The sequence below is a fragment of the Dama dama genome, chromosome 13, assembly GCF_033118175.1.
Source record: "Dama dama isolate Ldn47 chromosome 13, ASM3311817v1, whole genome shotgun sequence".
NCBI lineage: Eukaryota > Metazoa > Chordata > Mammalia > Artiodactyla > Cervidae > Dama > Dama dama.
Window position 1 is genome coordinate 67,093,676 of NC_083693.1, and position 22,706 is coordinate 67,116,381.

General features: G+C 47.1%; 1 protein-coding gene across 3 annotated transcripts in view; it reads right to left on the minus strand.

The window, feature by feature from the left end:
* Positions 1–22,706, minus strand: part of CLMN (calmin) — a 122,744-nt gene that overhangs the window by 11,613 nt on the left and 88,425 nt on the right. For 2 of the 3 annotated variants that reach the window (XM_061159371.1, XM_061159370.1), the window contains exons 5-13: positions 22,354–22,446; positions 21,295–21,485; positions 19,073–19,266; positions 16,398–16,480; positions 10,187–11,824; positions 6,208–6,404; positions 2,193–2,253; positions 1,510–1,580; positions 964–1,060 (exon numbers count right to left, since the gene is read on the minus strand). In XM_061159371.1, the coding sequence (XP_061015354.1) occupies positions 964–1,060; positions 1,510–1,580; positions 2,193–2,253; positions 6,208–6,404; positions 10,187–11,824; positions 16,398–16,480; positions 19,073–19,266; positions 21,295–21,485; positions 22,354–22,446 (2,625 nt within the window). The remainder of the gene's footprint in view (positions 1–963; positions 1,061–1,509; positions 1,581–2,192; positions 2,254–6,207; positions 6,405–10,186; positions 11,825–16,397; positions 16,481–19,072; positions 19,267–21,294; positions 21,486–22,353; positions 22,447–22,706) is intronic. The other variant, XM_061159372.1, reaches the window with a different exon arrangement.

Below are 22,706 nucleotides of genomic sequence, written 5' to 3' on the forward strand. Positions count from 1 at the left end.
GGTCTCTACTTGCAGCTGCATTTACAGAACCTGTGTGTAAGCTCCTCAGGGTCAATCTGGGACACGTGACAGAGATTATGAAAAGCAAAAATCACCTCTTCCCTGAATCATCTCCTGATACAGCAAGAAGCCAGGTCAAGAGGGGATTAAACCTTTGCTCTGGTCTGGAAATTGAGTGATTCCCATGCAGAAAAGGGGCAGAATTTCTTTCTCCTTCTTAAAACTGTTTTTAGAGAAATTTTAAACTACTTTTTTTTTTATTGCATAGGTAATAAATGCTCAAAAGCATGGAAAACGCGACGGCATTTCTCAACCTTGCAGGTTCAATTTTCAAAGACTCTATCTCATAAAAGCTAAAAGTACTATTTTCCTATGAGGATGTCAAGCCCAGTGGAAAACGTGAATTAATATTTCCATTTTATGGCAGAAGAGGGAAACAAATCTTGCCTCTTTTTTTTTAAGAACCAGAGAGGTAGACGTCTAAAGATCACACTCCTGGCTGTTGGGAAATTTTCAGAGTCTTTCCATTTGAATAATCTAAGTCCTTCCAGGTTTCCCTGGTGGCTCAGAAGGTAAAGAATCTGCCTGTAATGCAGGAGACCCAGGTTTGATCCCTGGGTCGGGAAGATCCCCCGGAGAAGGGAATGGCAACCCACTCCAGTATTCTTGCCTGGAGAACCCCATGGGCAGAGGAGCCTGGCAGGCTACAGTCCATGGAGTCAGAAAGAGTTGGACACAACTGAGTGACTAACACTTCTCAAGTCCTTCCAAGCCAATTCAAATCCATGGCAAATACAATAAGTAAATAAATAAAATCAAGCGATTCAATCACTTTAACAGGGATAGGGACATCTCAGAATTGTCAGTTTCAGATCTGTCTGCCTGCCTATGTTCTAAACGGGTGGTGTTACAACCATTCGACACTCGGTCTGGGTCATCTAGTTCTCCAACAGTAAGAAATACTTTCATAGACATCCTGGCATGTTTGCACTCCCTCTTCATGTCTGCTCTGATGCCATAAAACTGTAAAATCAGCTCAGTGAGCTTCTGAGTATTGTACCTGCAGTGGCGACACAGAAGGAACACGGTTGTCAGGGGCTACAGCATTTTAAAAAGCACACACAGTATCCCATCCCTACCCTCCTCTGCCTGACTCTGTTCAGAGGGCCAGCTGATGCCACTGCATTATCGCAATGAAGACTCACACCCAGGTCTCGTGACCTAGGTCTCATGACCCAGACCTGTCTTTAAACCAAGTCATTTTTCTGAACTGCGCCCTGCTTGTCAACCTGGATTCATATCTATGTTGCCCTCCCACTCACATTCAATTTCCATTCATTTTCTCTGGAACAGGAATTTTCTTGCATTTTCTTGCATGTTCCTAGACTATTAATATTATTATCCAACAAAGCCCTAGTTGGAGAATAGCCACCCCCAGAAGGTAGACTGTGTGATTAAAGAAAAAAAAAATCCCTTAAACTCTACTGAGCCTGTAGTCCAGCCACCCACCTGGTTAACATTCGGTTTCTTCTGTCATCCACATCCGCTGCATTCCTCAATTGAACATAGCTAAAATGATCCTACAGTGAAATTTATAAACAAAACCCCCGCAACCCAATTAGTAAAGATGAAATCTCTGAAACAGAAAATAAGATGATTTTAAATATACAAAGTCGAGCATGCCATGCTTTTCTCAATCTTGCAAACATCTAGTTCCAAAATAAAACTACTAAGCAATGTTCTACAGATTATTCCCACGGCTGGACGGAAGAGGCCCCGCCCCCCACAACTGGGGCAAGCTACGGATCCCCGGGCTTTTTGGGGCCCAACACATGCAGAGCTAAGCAGTTGTGAAGACAAAGGGAACCCTCCGCTTAGGCTGCATCTCTGTCTTTGAACGTGATCTTTCTGGATGTGTGTGCAGGGGTGGGGTGGGAGGTCTTGGATACGATTGTTATGACAAAGAGGCCTTTGGGCTTTAAAATCATCACTTTATTTACATCCCCTAATGCCCAAACTGGACATCTGATTGGACTGTGCTTAATGACAAGGTTTCAATTTGCTTGTCTTCTATCCAAAAGCATAGCTGTTGCACGTCAGTAATTTCAAAGCTCTGGGCTGGGGGGAAGGAAGGAGGGAAAGGAATTGATTAGCAGGGGCCGGATGCAAGAAGAAGAAATTCACATACTAACCGATTCCAAAGACCTATTAGTATGTCGTCGAATGTAAATGCTGGAGTCACTGTGACTCGTCCTGAAAAATAAACACATGTTTTGAATTGATGCCACCAAGAACTCCTCACTGCCCCCTTCCCGAGGCCGCCACATGTGGATTTAGGCAAGCTCTGACTTCAGACCTAGTGATGGAAATGAGACCCATTATCCAGTATGCGTGCTTAAAAACAGCAGGATGATACGAAAAAGACACACTGAGCCCTCATTGACAAGAAAAAAAAAAAAAAGTGAGAATAATTTCAAATAGAAAGCAGACCACATATTCTTAAAAATCAGAGCAGGGGGAAGATTTCTTTTTCCAAATACCCCCCAATTGTGGGACTCAGCAGACGTCGTCTGCAAGCTAAAGTCAGACCCGGACTGGGTCCTGGGACCTGGACTCCCTCTGCAGTGCTCTGTGCACGATGCTGAGGACTCCCAGGTCTGGACCGCCTCATTTCCTTTCATACAGGAGGCGGCAGATTTTCTAACTATATCTGTGAGGCTGATGTGGGAAGTATCTCTGATCTTCTAATGAAGCTGCTTCACTACAGTTAGAAATGGACATGAAACAACAGACTGGTTCCAAATAGGGAAAGGAATATGTCAAGGCTGTATATTGTCACCTTGCTTATTTAACTTAAATGCAGAGTACATCATGAGAAACGCTGGGCTGGAGGAAGCACAAGCTGGAATCAAGACTGCTGGGAGAAATATCAATAACCTCAGATATGCAGATGACACCAACCTTATGGTTCACTCAGGGCTAAGGCCAAAAAGAAACCCAGCCAGAGGTCTCGGTTCTTATCCTGGATTATTGACCATAGTCAAATAGTTGATTAACCATAATCAAATAGTTACACCTCTGGTCAGTTTTCCTCATCTGTGAAATGGATCGTCATTCCCACCCCATCTGCTTCTTGGAGTTGTCAAGGATACTAGCATTCCATAGGGCAAAGTGGTCCTGTCTTGCTGCTCAACAGAAGAATGAGGCGTTGGATGTGGACTGGCCTGATATAGAGACCATCACATCGTGGGTGGTCCTCGTGGACCTACTACATGGCATTGTGGGGTCCAGGAAAGAGTTTATTCCCATTATTGTCAGCCTTGCTATTCCTGCTCATGGCTGTCCCCTAAACATCACCAAGCTCTTCCCTTTCTGTGGGTGGCACGTTTTCAGCTAACAGGTTTTGAGCACCTTCTATGTGCCAGGTGCGGGGCTAGGCCTAGGGAAACTTCAGTCTTCATCCTCAATTCCTCAATTTAAAGTCTGTGTTAGTTTCTCCTGGCTGGTATCACAGCACAGAAATGAAACAAAATGCACCAACAGAAAAACAAAAACAAAAAAACAAAGAACCTGCTCTTCCAGGAGACCACATCGGACTGAGAGAGCATGCCCACTCCTTATCAATCCCTACGTCCTGCTCCCCCAACAAGGAACTTTTATTCCTTGAATGCCTAATGCAAGCCAGGTGCTGTGCTAAATACTAGGACCATACTGGTCCTAGCTGGCTGGAGCTGGCTGACAATCTAGGGGGAGAGTAGATGATAAATACATCCTTCCACGTATTATTATAGAAATGACTGCTTTGATCGAAGATGTGAAGAAAGAGAATAGAAGCTAAGAGAACATATAAAGGGGTATCAAAAATAGCCTGGAGAAATCCAGGAGGGCTGCCTGGAGGAAGTGGTAGTGGGGCTGAGACTCAAGGGAGCAAGGCAGGAGACAGGTGGGGGACAGAAGGATCCTTAAAGGTGAAGGAGATGGGCTGGGGGCATTCCAGGACCTCAACTAAGGCCAGGGTGCTTGGTGCACTGGGGATGGGGAAGAGGGTGACCGAGGGTGGACAGAGATGAGGCCGAGGAGGACAGGCCATGAGGGGTCCTGCAGGCTCTGGGCGAGTGGCCTTTCTGTCTAGACCAATGGGGAGCCACGGGGGTGACCGACAGCCAGGAAAACACCCTGTGCCGTCCCTGGGCAGAGAGAGAGATGCCCAGGGCTCTGTTCCTTTCCTAAGCCTCAGCCAGGCAATGACCTCCCTGATCAGTGAGTGCTCTGGAGTCAAGGTCAGGGTCAGGGGGATGGGGCGGGGGGCAGGTGAGGTGGCCCTGAGCACAGGACAGGCATCAGGGTCCAAGTTCATTCATGCGCATGAGCGCCGCTCCATGTTATCTGATGACATTAGGTATTTAGCTTCCACTGTGGCTAAAATGATGCATCACAGTTATAGCGTTGCTTACGTGAGATGGGCTGGAGCAGCTGAGAGATCAGAGTAAAACCTGAAAGGTCAGCCCGACCTCATGCTCACAGACACTGAGACATCGGTTTATTTTTCCGTATCCCTCCCCAAGTCCCATCTCCATGGGGCGGGTTTTGCTGGTCCTTCTGATGAAGAGGGACGAACAAGGTGCTCACCTCCTCCTCACCCCCACGCTCCCTTGTGTTTCCTCCCGCACCCTCCCATTCGATGAATACTTCCTGAGATGCCTATTATGTGCCAGGTCTTGCTCAGGCTATTTGTCCCACCTGGAACATCTCTCTTCCTCTCCCAAATGCAAGTCCTGCTCATCCCTTGATGCTGAACTCAAATGACCTCTCAGCACCTAGGCTACCCTGACCCTCTCTGCCCCCTCTGAGGTCTCATCATAAATCCCTAGTTGCCTCTCACACCCAAGATGCCCACCCAGTCCCAGCAGGATAGAGGGAGCACTCCCTGTCTCCTTCCAGCTGGGGGCTCCTGGAGGGCAGAGCCGTGGCCGGCCTCTTCCAGAGTCCCCAAGTCTAGCGGGTTCCATCACACAAACGTTGACGACTCAAAGACTGCTAAGGCCTGACCTGCTTAGGGAGAAGGGGAGCAGTCTGGCATCTGACTAGCGGCCCCTCCCATTGCAGTTGGCAGCTGCCTCCCATTGTGCCTTATGCCTCCTCCCCTGGGCTCCCATCTGCTCTTTGTCCCCCAAAACCCAACATGGGAGCCAGGTGGAGGGGAGGTGGGAAGCAGGGCATTGGACACCCCCACCCCCTGGCTCTTCCTGTATGGGCTTAAAGACCCCCTCACTCCCCCAGTGATTGTCTCAATCATTTCCCTTTGTGGCCAGCATGGCTCACCCAGCACAGGCAACGTGGGGTCACAGAAGGAGCGAGGACCTCTGACAGGTCTGGGTCCCTTGGTATCTCCTAAGCTGGGAGGTACCCCCCAAGCTTCCTAATGATGCACAATCTCACCTGCCTGCCTATCGGGGTGCCCATGAGAATTGATGAACCAATGTAAGGGAAATGCCTGAACACACAAGGGCTGGTACAAGGTGAAGGCAAATGTGATGATGAGTGATGATGGGGAGAGACCAGGGTCTTCTGACATTCAGCAGTTAAATATTTTCCCTGGGAATAATCCGGCCCATCCAGCAGCCTCGGAGTGACAGAGTAGATGTGTGCTACAGGCTTCCTAGCAATTGAAGTTCATTATCCTCCCTGCCTCCTCCTCCCCTGGGGTAAATCGACCATCCTTACTGCCTTGGACCCAAACTTGTGGGTGAAGCTGTCATATTAAAGTCCAGCTTCCATGCAACAGCGATAAATGGTTCCCTCCACGCATATGCAGTACATCCCTCTGATTCTGTAAGGTGCTCCTAAATGGCTAAGTTTGGTCTCTGCCTACACTGACTGGTAGTTATCATGGACTAAGGCTGGCAGGGTCAAGTCTATCACCTCTCATCCCCACCCCTACCTCCGGTTCACCACCTCTCTGCTCACTGCCCGTTTCCACTCAAAGCTGCTGGGGGTGAGAAGAGGTGAGGTGCAGGTCCTCCTGGTTTTGTGGTGAGTCCTTGGGGGAGCCCAGGTGTGGAGAAGGAGCACTTTATCTGAATCTGTTTCCCTTGCTGTCCAGCCCTGCCCCTGCATCCCCATCCAATCAGAAACCGGAAATGGGATGAGATTAGAGAGTAGCTCCCCAGGCTGGGGTTCTGGGGTGAGAAGATGTTAATAAAATACCTGGAAAGGACTTTGTGGTCACCGGTGTCTTCTTCCAGGTCATCTGAGGAGCGAACAGTTCCGGGTGCTATAAATATTGAGCTTTCTACGTGGTCCACATGTTTCCTTTTCTCTTTTTTTTTACTGCTGATCGATTCTTCCATTACCTTTTCCTCTAAGGGGCTTGCTACATTTTCTGAGTTTGGGAATTCCTGGGACTGAAGGACAAGACAACCAAATACAAGTCAGCATTTTATGCCGCGACGTGGAGTGCGTGACACCACCCAGCAGCAACCCACTCCACCTTCACTCCAAGGCCCAGCTAAGGTGCCCCCTCCAATCCAGCCGCTCCTGTGGGGTCCTTCCAGCACAGTCCAGCGCGGAGGAGAAGCCCACCAGAATTCCTGCTCCCTGTGCAGAGTTCCAAATGCTCCAGACTGATGGGATCAAAACAGCACGGGTTTTACCGTCAGTAAGACCTGGTTTCAAATCTTGGCTAAGTCAGTTATCTGACCTTGAGTAACTGACTTGATCCCTTTGATCCTCAGTTTCTCTGTCTGTCAAATAGGTATAATAATTATCAGCCTCTGATAAAGTGCTTATGCCACTGTGGTTCCTATGAAGGACATCCCTCACAGTGGGCAATGGTTAGACCCTTCACACAACCATCATCCACTTAAACAGAAGAACAAGTACTAGACGCCAGGTGGGCCAAGGGTTGTGAAGGTGGCCCTTGTGTTTGAGGAGATGAGTCTTCACTGTGCTTTTGGCCAAAGGTGAATGGCAGCGCAACTTCTGTTGCATTTACATAATAAGGAAGATTCTTTGACCACCGTCCCAACTAGGCTCTCTGAAACCCACGAGGAATGCTCTCACATGAAATTAAGAAGCGTGGGAATTGTTGGCTATACCTCTCAAGAATTCCGACCGGGGCTGGAAAAACTTGCTCAACAGGTATTCTAATAAGAGTATCAGAGTGGCCACACTCATGCAGCCCATGAGAACAAAGCTCCCCGCAGAAATTAAACCCGCTCTCAGCAGTCTGAAACGCCAGTTCCTTCTCCATCATCGGTGAGCAAAAGCTACCTTTCTGAAAGGTGAAATGAGGAAAGGACTGATGTTCTTAAAGACTAGAAGCCAGAACTTGCCATTTTCGAGTCTGTTTAGAAGATAGTTTTTTTCTTTCTTTTTTTTTTTTTAAAGCAAGGCCGGGTATGGGAGAAATTCTCCATCCATGTCATCCTCTTTGTCAGGAAACAAGACTTCCAGACCTCACTTGTCATCCTGAGCCTCACCGCTTCCCCTCCCCCAGCCCTGCTCACTCGCTGGGATTAAGGCCTGGGTTACATACACTTGGGAGCCAATTACAAGGTGTGTTTGGGAGGAGTGGGCACCTGCTGGTCGGACAGGTAAGCACCGGAAGAAGCAGTCCAGTGATGAGAGATGCAGGCGGGTGCCCACCCCGGAACCCAAAAATGCAAGCTCTCCCCAAGCCCTCCCGCAGCTCAGTGTAAAACAGATGCAAACCTAGATCTCCCAAAGCCCTTCCCAGTCCAGGACTCTTCCAATCTTGTCCCAAACCATCTGTTCACATGCTGGCCACACACACAGGCGCAAAGCCCGCCTTTGGAAGCAGAAGACAGTGAAGTGCCTCATCTACACGTCCCCACTCAGTCACTGGGGGAGGAGACTGAGGCCCTCATTAGTCATTTTCCAACCTTTTTTTAAAAAATGTTCTTGGCCGTGCTGCAAGGCTGTGGGATCTGAGTTCCCCGACCAGGGACTGAACACACATCCCTTGCACTGGAAGCTCAGATTCTTAACTACTGGACTGCCAGGGACGTCCCCTCATTAGCTGTTTTAAGTCACCCTGAGGGGCAGAGAGGCAACTCGGGCCCTCTTCCCACCACCCACCTGGTCCCCTTTCTTTTGCTCTAAAAGAAATGTGCGGCCTCTAATGGTTCAGAGAATCATCCCATTGCTGTTGTCATCCCCGGAGACCTACTGTGGATCCGGAGACCTACTGAGGGGCATTTCCTACCCCACAGGATTTTTGGGGTCTCCCACAGGACGAGCCTGCTCTGACAGACAGCAGACAGATGGGGAGGGGCAGGAAGGCAGGACTGGGCTCCTCTCCCTAAGGTGGCAGACAGGTCACTGGCACCTATGAAGCCACCCAACCCTCTCCTCCAGCCAAAGACTGAGAGTGGGCGCTTGGCCCCAAGAAGGTCTAGCCATGCTTGGCTTCTACGCCGTCAGGGCCAGAGAACCCTGGTCCCCCTCCAGCACTCAGGCAGGGACTCTCCTCCACTGTCTGGAGTTGGCAAAGCCACAAATGACGCTATCACTTCTGGCCCATCTAAACCCGAAATGTCTCGTTTTTAAAAATTAATTAATTCATTGATTTGGCTGCTCTGGGCCTTAGTTGTGGAACGTGAGATCTTTAGCTGCACCGTACAAACACTTAGTTGCGGCATGTGGGATCTAGTTCCCTGAACCAGCGATGGAAACCGGGCCCCTTGCACTGGGAGCTTGGAGTTCCAGCCGCTGGACCACCAGGAGAGTCCCCTAAATGTCTTCTGCGTGCACGCGTGCTCAATCACTTCAGTCGTGTTCGACTCTGTGCGACCCTATGGACTCTTCTCTGTCCATGGCATTCTCCAGGCAAGAATATTGGGGTGGGTTGTGTGCCCTCCTCCAGGAGATCTTCCTGACCCAGGGATCGAACCTGGGTCTCCTGCATTGCAGGCAGGTTCTTTACCGCTGAGCCAACAGGGAAACCCCCTAACTGTGTTTTAAGGTTACTCAGATTCCCCCTCTGCAGCCTTCTTGCTGCTCCGAGCACCTCTGGGCCCTCACTGGATCTTGTCTCAACTCTCCATCATCTCAGGGTTTAATTTACCTGTCTTCACAGAACACCCCAACCTGCCATTCAGTACACCTTGACTGTGGCTTTGCAGGCCCTGTCGGGCTGGCCTCTGGAGCCCAGAGATGAATACACAAATGCTCCCTCTTTACTGGGAGAGAAAATCATGACCCATGAGACTCGAAAAGAGTCCAACATGACTGAGCAACTGAGCATGCGAACACATACACACACACACACACACAAACAGGTAGTAGGTGGTAGGCAAAGGCCTCCAGATAGGGGGGCAACCCCAGCAAAGCCTGGAGGCAAAGGCGTGTCTGGGAGGCGGGGGAGAGGCAGCTGTGTCTGCAGGGGCAGGGGGAGAAGGGCCCCCTGCACCCTCTCACCGCTCACTCTGGCGGCCCCTCTAGAGCTGCTGGGCCACGTGAAGGCGGACTCGAGGTGGCAGACAGCATGTAATCGGCTGCTCCAGCTCAGACGTGCGTGTCCCCCCCCGGCCCTGTTTATACAACCCACTTCTAACTGCAGGAGCCAAACTATCATGCCAAACAGACAACAGGCCTTGAAACATCAAGGCTGAGGTCCAGGGTGAGGTCTGGCTTGGTTTTGCCGGCTGCTGGAGGAGGGTCTGCAGCTGACTCAGTGCAGGAGGCAGAGCTGTGATTACTACTGAAAAAGGATTGCTGCTATCGCGATGCTGGAATGCCCCCTCCCCCCAGGCATGACCTCAACTGATCTTCCGGGCAGCCTGTGGGCAGGGCCAGGTCTACGGGGAGGCCAGCAAGGTGCCCAGGGTGCCAAACTGGACCAGTGTCCCTCTCAGGCGCTCACCCTGCCCTTGCCTGAGCCTGGAGTAAATTTCTCCCTAAATTCTGGACCTGGGATGCCCGTGCAGGAAGCTGTGTTCCTCTGTTTTATGGAGGAAGAAGGGGAGTTTAGGAGAAGGAAATGGCAACCCACTCCAGTATTCTTGCCTGGAGAATCCCACAGACAGAGGAGCCTGGCAGGCTACAGTCCATAGGGTCACACAGGGTCGGACCCGACTGAAGCAACTTAGAACGCACACACAAAGGGAGTTTGGGAGAAGCACAGAATTCCCCACGCAGGGTTCCCAACTCCATAGTCACATACCTGATGGCCCTGCACAGGGATGCTATCTTCGACCTCCCTTTGCTGGTGGTCCTCAGGCGAGGGTGGGGGAGAGGGTTCCGAGGCGGGACTGGCATCCTCTGTGATGCTGGCCTGGGGGAGGTCCTCGCCCAGCCCGGAGAAGCTAAAGCTGCTCTGGGAGGCCTCGGCCTCCTCGGCCTCATCCTCCCTGGCCCCCAGGTTCAGCAGATAGCCCTCCGGTTCTTCCAGGTCCATCTCTTCGTTTTTCAAATCCTCCGAGCCTTCTGCGTAAGCCTCCAAAACCGCCGCCAGGGGCACCTCGTAGTGTGGGTAGTAGAAAAGGTCATGAGGGATGACGGAAATCTTAGAGAGCGGGGGAGATGGCTTGAAGTCCAGGCCCTCCTCGCTGGGGCTGTGGAGGGTCTCCAAGCTGACGCTGCTGCTCGGCGGGTTGGAAGGCAATTCTCCCCCGAGCCCCCGGAGGCACTCGGCTTCCCCTTCCTCCTCTCCCCGACGGCGGCGTCGGAAGGACTTGCGCTTGGCCTTCTCATACACCTCTGGCTTTTTATCCACTGGGGCCTCCTCGGGGGCCAAAGAATAGCCTTGGTCTTGGTCTCCAGGGTCCTTGCAAGGGTCAGGTTGGTCGAGCTTCACTGGGGCCTCATCCGAATCTGTCTTCTTGTGGGCGGATTTCCCTCTCCGTTTGCCCAATCTCTCAGGGTGATCCTCCGACACCTCCTCTTCTGCAGGTTTTTTCTCATGAGGCGAAGGAACCTCGTTGAAAGCCTGGCTGGTGGAGGCAAAATCGATGAGGTCGCTGTTAAACTTTGAGGCTTTTAATGGTATGGCCTCAAAATAGTCTTCTTTATCCATCGCTTCTACCATCAGCAGCTTCACCTTGATCTCTAAGGCATTGGCCATAACGGTGTTCTCTCCCAGCGGTGAGGGGAGATGGCCTTCGTCCCCAGGGCTGGATGCCCTTTCCGATGCCCCATTCCAGGGGGGAGAGGTCTGGGAAGTGGGAGGATGACTGATCTCACCATCCACTGAGAACACGTCGTCAGGGACCTTGTCGGAGGCTGCTTCTTCCAGGATGTCCAGCACCTCCTGTTTTGGTGTTTCTTCAGCAACGTCAGCCACCAAGACCTGTTCATCCTGCTTGGACAACTCCTTGGTCTCTCCAGGGCTCCCTTCAAAGTGCAGGTCCGCGCTGTAGAAAGGGTCCTGACTGCAGGAGGCATCCTTGTAGGTGTCGGCCTCAAAGTGCACCGTCTTCTTGATGGGCAGAGAGTTGGACCTCCGGCTGTCCTTTCGGGATGATAGGATGGAAGATTCTGGAGCCAGTTCACTGGTGCTGTTGAGCTTCCCAGGGATCCCTTGGAGAACCTGCTCGATGATCTGGTTCATGAACTCGGAGGAGCTGTCCACCAGCTCCTGGCTGGACACGCCACCCAGGCAGGGTTCCTCCACATCCTCAGGCTTGTCACAGACGAAGACTTTGGAGGGAGGCGGGTGGCTGGCCTCGTGGTTGACGGTGTAGGCTCGCTCCCCGTCCTCGGTCAGAAGGAAGACGGCACTCTCCTGTTCTGAAGGGGTTTCTTTGATGCGAACGAAGGTGGATTCGATAGGGGCTTCTTTGTCAGAATCTACAAAATCCTCCTGCCAAGAAACACAGGGCACCATGAAGTGAGCAGAGTCTGAGTGCCACGCAGAGTCCCCTCTCAAAACACAACCACAAACCAGCAAGAGCACTTCAGAATGAATGGAAGGGTTCTGATATCGCTGCAGATGGGCAAATGACTACTGTTCCTGCTGAAATGTGAAACCGTCAGATAAGTTAAAGAGAAGGTCGTTTTCGAAGCTATGGCTGCAAAGACATCTCAATGAACTGAACTCTGGAGAAGGGTGGGCCCTTTCTAAGAGAGGAGGTCGTCAGCAACTTCATACCTGTGGGCCACCACCTGGTCTGGGTACGGACTAATAAGTGAACCCACCTAAGATAAGGAAAGAGCAGCTAAATCTTTATGATTGTTGGGCTGGTGTGAGAGACTGAATCTGGAAGGGCCTCAAACAGGAAAAACCACTTCTCTTCATATACTAGTTTTCCCACACAGGGACTCCTGCTAAGCACGGTGCAGCTGAACTATTGACAGAAGCCAAGACACAGAAGCAACCTAAGTGTCCATAGACAGATGAATGGATAAAGAGGACGTGGTACATTCCATGTACATCCTCATGTGTACATTCCATTGTACATCTGTACAATGGAATACTACTCAGCCATAATAACAAATGACATAATGCTATTTGCAGCAACATGAATGGACCTAGACATTATCATATTAAGCAAAGGCAGAGAAAGACAAATACCATATCATACCACTTATATGTGTAATCTCAAGTGTTACATAAATGGACTTATTTACAAAACAGAAATAGACCCACAGTCACAGAAAACAAACTCATGGTTTCCAGAGAGGAAAGTGGGGGAGGGATAAATTAGGAATTTAGGATGACCAGATACAAACTACTATATATAAAACAGATAAGCAACAGGATCTACTTTATAGCACTTAATATAGGGAACTATAGTGTCTTATAATAAACCATAATGGCAAAGAATTTAAAGAATATGTATGTACAGAAGTCCATATACATATATAACTGAATCACTTTGCTGTATAGAGGAAACTAACACAACATTGTAAAGCAATTATATTTCAATTTTAAAAAAAGATGTAGCTGAGAGCAGGGCTGAAAGTAGAGAGCAATCTTGGTGGTTTTCCAGTGCTTGGCTCCCAGTGTACTGGTGGGGAGAGTGGATTGACCTCATTCTAAAACTAGTTGAAACCAGAGGGCTGAAATTAAATAAAACTGCAACAGAGTCCTTATCAAGTTCTGAGAAGGTCAAAATGGTCAGCTCCTGGTCATAGGTCCTTGTTTGGGAAAGGGTTACATTCTGCGGGGGTGGGGGTGGGGGAAATATCATGTACCTAATCACTTATCAGATATGGCATAAAATTAAAAATTTTAAGATACAAAGAAGCAAACAAAGCGATCCATAATCAAGAGAAACATGAGTCATTAGAAGCAGACCCAAAGATAACCCAGGGTTAGAATTAGCATAAAGACTGTAAAACAACTGTTTAACCTACACTACAAGAAACACAAAGGTCATTCTCCAAGCTAAAAGGAAATGATCACAGATGAAAGCCTAGATCTGGAATAGGGGAATGAGAAGTACTTAAAATGTTAAATCTATGACCGATATAAAACGATCTTAAGAGTTTTCTTAAAAAGTCTCCAGCTTAAAGAAAAGATAATAGCAAGCCATGGGGAATTAAAATATACAGAAGCAAAGCAAATGACAATAATAGCAAAAGGAAGGGAGAAGAAAAGTGAGTGGGATCAAAGAGCTGCATATACAAAAATATACAAAATACATAAAATGTACAATGAGGGACTTCTCTGGGGATCCAGAGATTAAGAATCTGCCTTGCAATGCAGGGGATGTGAAGTTTAATCCCTGGAAACTTAGGTAATGTTAGGCAACTAAGATCCCACAGGCTGAGGGCCAGCTAAGCGTGCAAGCCACAACTAGAGAGCCAGTGTGCTCTGGGGCCCGTGTGCCACAACTACTGAGTCTGCACATCACCACTGGAGTCCGTGCACCACAACAGAGGACCCCCACGATGCAGTGAAGATCCTGACGCAGCCAAATTAAAAAATCAAAGTTAGCTAATAGTAATCCAAGGTAGATTGAGGTATGTTCAAGATGAGTATTATAATCCCTAGGAAAACTACTCAAAAGATAAAACAAACAGATGTGGCTAAAAAGCCAACAGAGGAGGTAAAATGCAAACCAAAAAACAATTGAACAATCCAAAAAAAATGAGAAAGGAAGAACAAAGCATCATAGAACAGACAGGACCAGAGGAAAACAACAGTAAGATGGTAGATTACATCTATGTATACGGACAAAAATACACTAATAAAGTGAAACACTAATAATTCTCGTCAAAATGGATAAAAAACAAGACCCAACACTATAGTATTTTTACAAAAAACATGCTTTAAATATAAGCACGCGTACACTGAAAGGAGAAAGATATTAATAGAAAATGATAAACCATACAAATACTAACTTATGATAGTTCCTATATTCCTAGCAAATTTACTCCATGATGAAATAACACAAAAATAAAATGATGACCTCATCAAAAAGACACAACAATCCTTAATGTATATGCATTTATGGCATAGCTTCCACACACACAAAGCAAAATTTGACAGAACTAAGGAGAACAATAAAGTCACAGTCATAAGTCAGAGACTTTTAACTTTTCTCCCTCACATTCATAGGTAGGAAAAGCAAAAAAAAAATTGGGATGTCTCTGGAATATTAGAACAGCATATTAACCAACTCAACTTAATTGGACTGTTGATGCTTTCATTGTACAAGACACATTTTTTCAAATGCATATGGTACATTTACCCAAATAAACCATATGTCAGGGCATAAAGCCAGGCACAGTGTCTGGCACATGACCAGGGCTTAATGAATATTTATTAAAGTGTACTACAGTCAGCTGAATTATGAAACTTAAAAAAACAACGGTTCAACAGGAATCTAGATCAGCTGAGATGCCTCTGTATCCCCTATGGATGCAAATGGACTGTTCTGAGGGGATGCCCTGTGCTGTGTGGGTCAGGGGGACTTCCACCATGTTCTGTCTTGCTTGACCCCTCCTTCCCCAGCCCCAGTCTCTGACCCCAGCCCTGGGGAGATCCAAGTGTCAGATTTGCTGAATCCAAGCTATGACTTTGACTCACACACACATCATAAGTTTTAGTTGATTTCAAACTCTGCCTAGGCTGAAGAGCTCAGGGCTAATAAAAGCCCTGGTCTCTAGTATTTCCGAATTTCATAATGAAGATTAAATTAAAGAATGACATTACCACCATTTTCTGAGCATCAACTGTTGTCCCAAGCACAGGACTTTACAATATCTATTTACTCTTCACATAACCCTGAAAATGTGGGTCATATTTCTGTTTTACAGATGGCATCTCATACAGACATGTATCAGAGAGATTAAGTAAACAGCTCAAGGTCACCAAGCTTCAAGTGGCAGAACTGACTTTCCAGCCCATGGAATGCCTGCTTCTAAAGCACCCTGGAAAGTGATCTGTGGTCCAGAAACAGATGGGAGTCACACACATAGGAAGCCTGGAAAGAATCCAGCCTGGCTCTTCTGAGTTGGGCAAAATGAGGTCTCAGTTTTAGGCATATGTTGTAAGAAATCTAAATGCCTGAGCTTTGGAAGAGAACTGAGATCAAACCCCAGCTCTGTGCTGGGCAGCTGGGCAACCCTGGAGAGGTCTGTTAGCCTCTTTGAGCATAGACTTTCTCTTCTACAAAATGAAAATGATACAGAGTCAAGTGGGATTGCAGGGGTGGCAGTCAGCCCAGAGACACATAGGATGCTGACCTGAGAAGCCTCCAGCTAAAAGGGCAGCCTGTCCCTCCTGTGAGTATTAGTTCTGTATGATATTTTTTGGGCGGGGGGGGGGAGCCTAGTATTTCTAACTACCTGAAACAACAATGTGTTTGTTGTCTTGTCACCTGTTTTCTCTATTAGAACAAAGCTACACAAGGTCACGGACCTCATCCATCTCATTTACCGTTAAGTTTCCCAGAGCCAGCCATGGGTGTTCCAATAAAGTAATTTTCCAATAAAGTCAAAGGACCATTGTTACTGTTGGGCATGGGTTGGCTGGAGGTTCAACATAGTCTTGACAACTTCTAAAAGGTCTGATTCTGCTCCAAAAAATCAGTCACGAAGTATGCTCAGATTCTAAAAATTAAAAATGTGTGCTTGGTCATTGTCTTTAAAATTTTTTCACACTCTGATAAAATCTGGTAAACTGCTAAAATGTCCCATCTGACATCTAGAAAATCAAGTAGCTGATTCATATAACAAGTGGGCATCTCTTCTAATCTTAAAAGTTTGGGATGGGGAGAGGTTTGTGAGAGGTGTGCCTGACTTCCCATTCTGCTTTTTAATGGTGCACACGTTAGCGATGATTTTGAAATGAAAATGTGGCAAGGCACATGAGATAGAGATTCAATTATTACAGCTGCCACACAGCTCGAACACCAGCTTCATCCCATGGTCAGCTGATGGAAATGTACAGTTTCTGAATTATAGGTAAGGAAAACAAGACATACGGCTTCCAACTCCGGGAAATGTTCTAGAAACTGAGCCACGTAAGTCACGATGGACTGCTCATCTGGTGTGTCAACCATGATGTCTGTTAAGAGAAACACAGGAGTTAGAAGGACATGCAAAACACAGGTTTTATTTTATCTATTTTTACACTTTTTTAATTTTTAAATTTTCCACCTTTATATTGACAAATTGACAAATAAAAATTGTATATATTTAAGGTGTACAACATGCTCATATGACATACATAGATATTGCAAGATGATTCTCACAGTTGAGTTAATTCTCACATCCATCATTTCACAGTTACCTTATTTTGATGTGCTGAGAAAACTTAAGATCTACTCTTTGAGCAAATTTCTAGTAGACAATACAGTGTTATTAACTATAGTCACTATATTTATGTTAGACTTGCCAGAACTTATGAAAGTTTGTATGTTTCCCTACTTTTTCCACTCCACTATCAACCCCCAGCTCCTGGTAACCACCATTATACTCTCTGGTTCTGTGAGTTTCACTCTTTTAGCTTCCACATATCAATGAGATCATGTAGTATTTATTTTTCTGTGTCTGGCCTATTTCAACATAATGTCCTCCAGGTTCATTCGTGTTGTTACAAACGGCAGAATTTTCTTCTTTTCATGGCTGAATGATATCTCATTGTATATACATGGCATTTTCTTTATCTATTCATCCACTGATGGACACTTAGGTGGTTACTATGCTTTGCCTACTGTGAATAATGCTGCAATGAACACTAGTGTGCAGATATTTCTTCAAGACTGTAATTTCTGTTCCTTTGATTTTGTTTATTTTGTTTTGGGGGTTTTCTGGTTTTTTTCTTGGCTGCACTGTGCAGCTTATGGGATTTTAGTTCCCTGACCAGGGATTGAACTCTGGTCCACGGCAGGGAAAGCACCAAGTCTTAACCATTGGATCACCAGGGAATTCACAAGCTTGTTTCCTTTAAGTCTAATTTCCTTTGAACATATGTTCAGTAGAAGGTTTGCGAATACTTTGGTCACCTGATGCAAATAGCTTACTCACTGGAAAAGACCCTGATGCTGGGGAAGATTGAGGGGAGGAGGAGAAGGGGGTGATAGAGGAGGAGACGGTTGGATAGTCATGTCCATGACTCAATGGATACGAACTTGGGCAAACTCTGGGAGACAGCGAGGGACAGGGAGGCCTGGCGTGCTGCAGTCAATGGGGCTGCAAAGAGTCGGACACGACTGATTGATGAACAAGAGAGAGTTTGCTGGACCACATGATTTTCTTTTTTAATTTTTTGAGGGCTATCCATGCAGTTTTCCATAAGAGTTGTACCAGTTTACATTACCACAAAAAGAACACAGAATTTTCACATGGGATCTTGGGATGCTTCACGGTGAAAGATTCCACAGACCAGGGAGGGTTTTCTCTCTTTATTTCACATGTCAGGAAATTTAAGGCCTTTAAGGGAAGGGGGATGATTTGAGTAGTGAAGCCTACTTGGCTGATGAGCAGAGAAGCTGGGATGGAGAATCCAAGACTCCTTGTACCCAAGATTCTGTTATTCCCTGCTGTCGAGTCCTTCCCTGTGAGTAGCCAGTTCACTGCCCATCCCATCAGTGAGTCTGCTGAGCTGAGACCCTTACACACTGCCAGAGAGAATCCTAAATAAGCCTGACCCACATGGAATATGGTTTGATAGAGGTAACCAAGTGCCTTAAAAAGGTGTGTACTTTCTAGCTGCGTCATTCCACAGATGGGACCTAGTCTTGGAGTAAATAATCTGAGACGCACACTGAACTTTATAAGATGTTCATTGCAGCATTATATGCAAGACTATTCCAAAACAACCTCAACATCCACCAGCGGTAAAGAGTTAAGTACACTTTGGTATGCCCACTAGATGGACCATTATGCAGCCAATAAAAACATATAATGAAGCCATCCTAGCAGCATGCAAAATACTTATGTCACAATTAGAATGTTTAAGTTAAAAAAAGGAAGATACACGTTATGTGGTACCCTGGATGGGAGGGGAGTTTGGGGGAGAATGGATACATGTTTATGTATGGCTGAGTCCCTTTTGCAGCTGAAACTATCACAATATTATTTGTTAATTATTTGCTAACCAGTACAAAATAAAGGTTTTTTTTTTTTTACAAAAACTTTTTTTTTTAAAAAGTAGAAATGCATGTTTAATACAAAAGAAAGTAGTAGAGGAAGAACATAAAAAAATCAAAATGATATGAGACGTCTTGACAATTAAACAGAAAATGGGTAGGAATGGAAAGAAGCATGGGAGACTGCAGGCTGTGAACTTGGTTTGTAGCCACACAGATGTTCACACATGATTATCACAGAATCACAAAAATGCATGCTTGTTTCATGCATTTTCCTACATGCGTGATATATTTCACAATAAAATAAAGGTTCTAAAATCCTTAAAGAAAAAAAAAAAGGAAGAGACAAAGTCATACATACACTGAATGATCCCAATTACGTTAAAAAACTGTATTGAGATATAAGGAAAAACACTGGGGAAATGATGTCAGTGGCAGGAATACAAGAGATAGAAAAATGACTTCATTAGATGTTTCTGTATTCTCCAGAATTCCCATGTGGACAGAAGGTGTTACAGGTTAGAAACAAATTATGAAGAAAGAGAGAGAGAGAGAAGCGCCGCTACCTTCTGGCTCCAGGAGCCTAGGGATGTGAAGGGCATCATGAGCGATGCTGAAAGCCTTCTCCAGATTCTCCCGCATGGAGTCTTCCAGCGCCTGCTTCATGTCCACCAGGCTGGGGTCGATGGCCTTGATCACAGCCAGGAAAGCCAGCCCGCTCCGCCAGCTGCCTGCAAAGTCCTGCACCGCCACGCCATACCTGAAGGGAAGCAGCAGCTGCGGCAGGCATGTAAACAGACTCAGGGATGCCTCGCTGGCCGCCGAGTGGGGCCGGGAGCTGCTGACCTGGCGAGGACTAGAGGCCCCGGGCCCTGAGTATCAGGACAGCTGCACTGACCCATCCATGTTTCCATGTCCGACAAACCCAACAGGAAGGTTATGTCGCACAAGGAGACATAACAGAACTTGAGCTCCCCCTTCCAGATAGATACATAAAGCCTTCATTTAACACACGATTCCTTTTATCAGTGATCTTTGAAATGCAGCAAACATGGGTGTGTCGTGTCATAAAATGGAGCCAGAAAGTTCAAGTTCACACCCTGGCTGCCCCTCCATGCTTCCAGCTCTGTGGCCTTAGGCAGATCACGTACCTTCTTAGCCTCAAACTTATAAAACAGAGCGGTCACGGGGAAGTGTTAGGTTGAATCCGCCCCCAGAGTGGCCAGACCACGTGGACCATGTGTGATGTAGGTGCCCCACAGAAGCCACTCAGTAAGTGCTAGCTAATGTCATGACTCATAGAAATAAAATTACAACTTTAAAAATGACAAAGAGAGGTCATCCTGTATTAATTTCCTTTAGACTCCATCCCTTGAGAGCCCCTCTTCCCACTGCCAGTTTCCCTACTGGGGTCACTGAACGCTCTTAAAAAAACACAAATATCTTTTTGTTTAGATATTTGTGGAGATTCAAAAGAAGTTGCAAAAGCAGTACAAAGGGACCTTGGTACCCATCATCTGCTTCCCTCAACACAGCGTCTTATGTCACAGGCGAGTGCCATCAGAACCAGACACTGACGTGGGTCCAGGCCTACGAGCCACAGATGAGCCAGGGCTAGCTACAAGCCACAGACTAGGATTTCATCGGTTTCACTGTCACGGGTGTGGCAGAAGTGCCAGGACACTTTGTCTCAAGCACCCATTCCTGTGATCCCCGCCCCAATGGCCATACAGACTGTCTTCCCTGAAACAGCCTTCCTCTCCATTACAGTCACCCTAACTCCTGGCAATGAGCTCACTTCTGGTTTATTTATTTTAAAACAACACTTAATGGTTGTTCACGTTAATCAACTCTATCATGTTCAACCCCTTAATCAAAACCCCCAAGATCTAACCCTCCCTCCCATCTTTTATTTTTCCTGGCACCTTTTATTTCCATATACGGGGAAGATGGGATCTGATGCTAAGTGCTTATGAAGTGCTGGTACTCTGCTTTCACGGAGTTTATTTCATTTAACCCTAACTCTCCCATAAGGGGGTGAGTAGTAAGTCACCATCTTATAGGTGTAGCTTAGAGAGGAAACTGATACACCAGGTCTTCCCTGTCTGGTAGGGGTTAAACACAAGTCCAAGGATTTGGTTCCAGTTCACCTGTCTCAGTGTTGGAAGGGTTGCAACCTGACTCTGATAGGTTGCAGCCTTGGTTTGTTACTTGCTTTTAAGTAGGTACAGACCCTGAAAGATACCCAGAAGCTTAATAATAAGCATGCTAAGTTGCTCAGTCGTGTCTGACTCTTTGTGACCCCATGGACTATAGCCCGCCAGGGTCCTCTGTCCATGGGATTCTCTATGCATGAATACCAGAGTGGGTTGCCATGCCTGCCTCCAAGGGATCTTTCTGAACCAGGGATCAAACCGGCATCTCTTATGGTCTCCTGCATTGAAAGGTGGATTCTTTACCACTAGCACCACCTGGGAAACCCATGATAATAAACATGTCCATGTTACTAGGATCCACGGGCCAACCCCACTTAGGGATTTAAAGTGGTAAAGATCCCTTGGATTTCTATTCAAATTGTCCCATCAGCTTTCTGCAAACCAAACACTGAGCAAGTACAGTTTTGTGCAGAGACACAGAAAGGACAGAATTCCCTGCTCTGAGAGTCTAAGTGAAGCGCCAGGCATGTAATGGACACAGAGCTGAGTAAACAGTGACGCCCCCTTCCTCCGCCCTTCTCCCTCTCCCTGGTAGCAGCGCGGGGTGCTGGGGAGCAGGGCATGGGGCTTACTTCCTCGTTTTCCTCTGCACCCAGGCCAACAGCGTCCTGATGGCTTTCCTCTGGTCTTTCACCGAGATTGCTGTGCTCCTCTCTGCGGTGGGTGTGGGCGGGAAGGAGGAGTCTGAGTCTGTGCCCCCCGAGCCGGGTGACAGGCTGGAGGATGGAGAGTTTCTGCTGAGGTTGCCCGTGAGCTCTTTAATCTGGAAGGAAAATGACGGTTCAGACCCAGCATGGGCTCTCTTGGACCCCGGCTGGAGGGATCAGCTCATGCAGAACTGATTACTCCTTCCTGAGGGTTGGCTGTCAGTACTCATGATGGCCAGGCTGTTTCGTGTGGCTTGTGGTGCATGTACGGATGCGTAGCAGGGAGAATCATCTCTTCCTGGAGTCTGTCTAGCTCTGGGCAGAAGCTGCTGCTGAGGGCCTCCTGACCTGGCTCCACCTCTGTGTACATCATTTTTACTCTTGGGAGGGCCATTAAATAGTGAGCCATCCTTTTCTCTTTCAAAAGAGGGGGATTCTAGAAGATGAATTGTCAGCTTACTCCCTCCTACTCAGGGAAAATAACTTGACCACAACTTGAAGTAACCCCTTCACACTCCAGCCCCAGACCCCCTCCCTCTTCTATAAAATCTGCATTTTCAGACAGATGCTGAGGGTGTGAAGGCTGCAAGGTCTCCCCTGTTACACATGCCTCTTCCTAAAACTGTCTTTATAGAGGCTTTCTAATCGTCTCTGATGAACACTTGTCATGTTAGGAGAGTAACTCTACCTAGTTCAGTTTTTGGCTGGAAATATTTCCCTGGTTCTTGGGACCCTTTAGAAGAAAACTACTTTTCCAAGTAAATATTTAATTCTTTAAGTCCCAAGAGAAGAACAGAGCTCACATCACTTTTAGAATCACAGGGACTCAAAATCTTTAGCAACCAACATTCCTTTGGTTCTTTTCTAGGAAAGAGAAAAGGCAAAATCTGTCAGAAACGAAATCTCACTGTCTCCCGTGATCCGGGCCCAATGCTGTATTGGCAGAGATGACTGATGTGTGTTATGGGAAAGAAGTGATTTTACCTGGAAGAAGAGGATTATGTTCCAAATCAGCCCAAGAACCAAAGAGGGGTTGCCATCTGCTATTTCTGCTGCGTCAATGCTAACCAGCTTTACCTGGAGAGAAGCAATGTATGAGCTTAAAGACAGGGTCCAAGTAGGTTGTAACACATTATTTCCGGATGCTCTTGTGGGCCTGTTTCTCTTTCTTACCCGTGCTGTTTGGTGATGCCACAGGGCACCTCTCGGGGACCCCAACATGCAAAAGCATACACAAGTGTGTCTAATAACAGTACATAGTGCTTCCCATTAACAGACACTATTCTCAGAGTATTAGCTCTGTTTGTCTTCACAACAACCCCACAACACAGATTCTT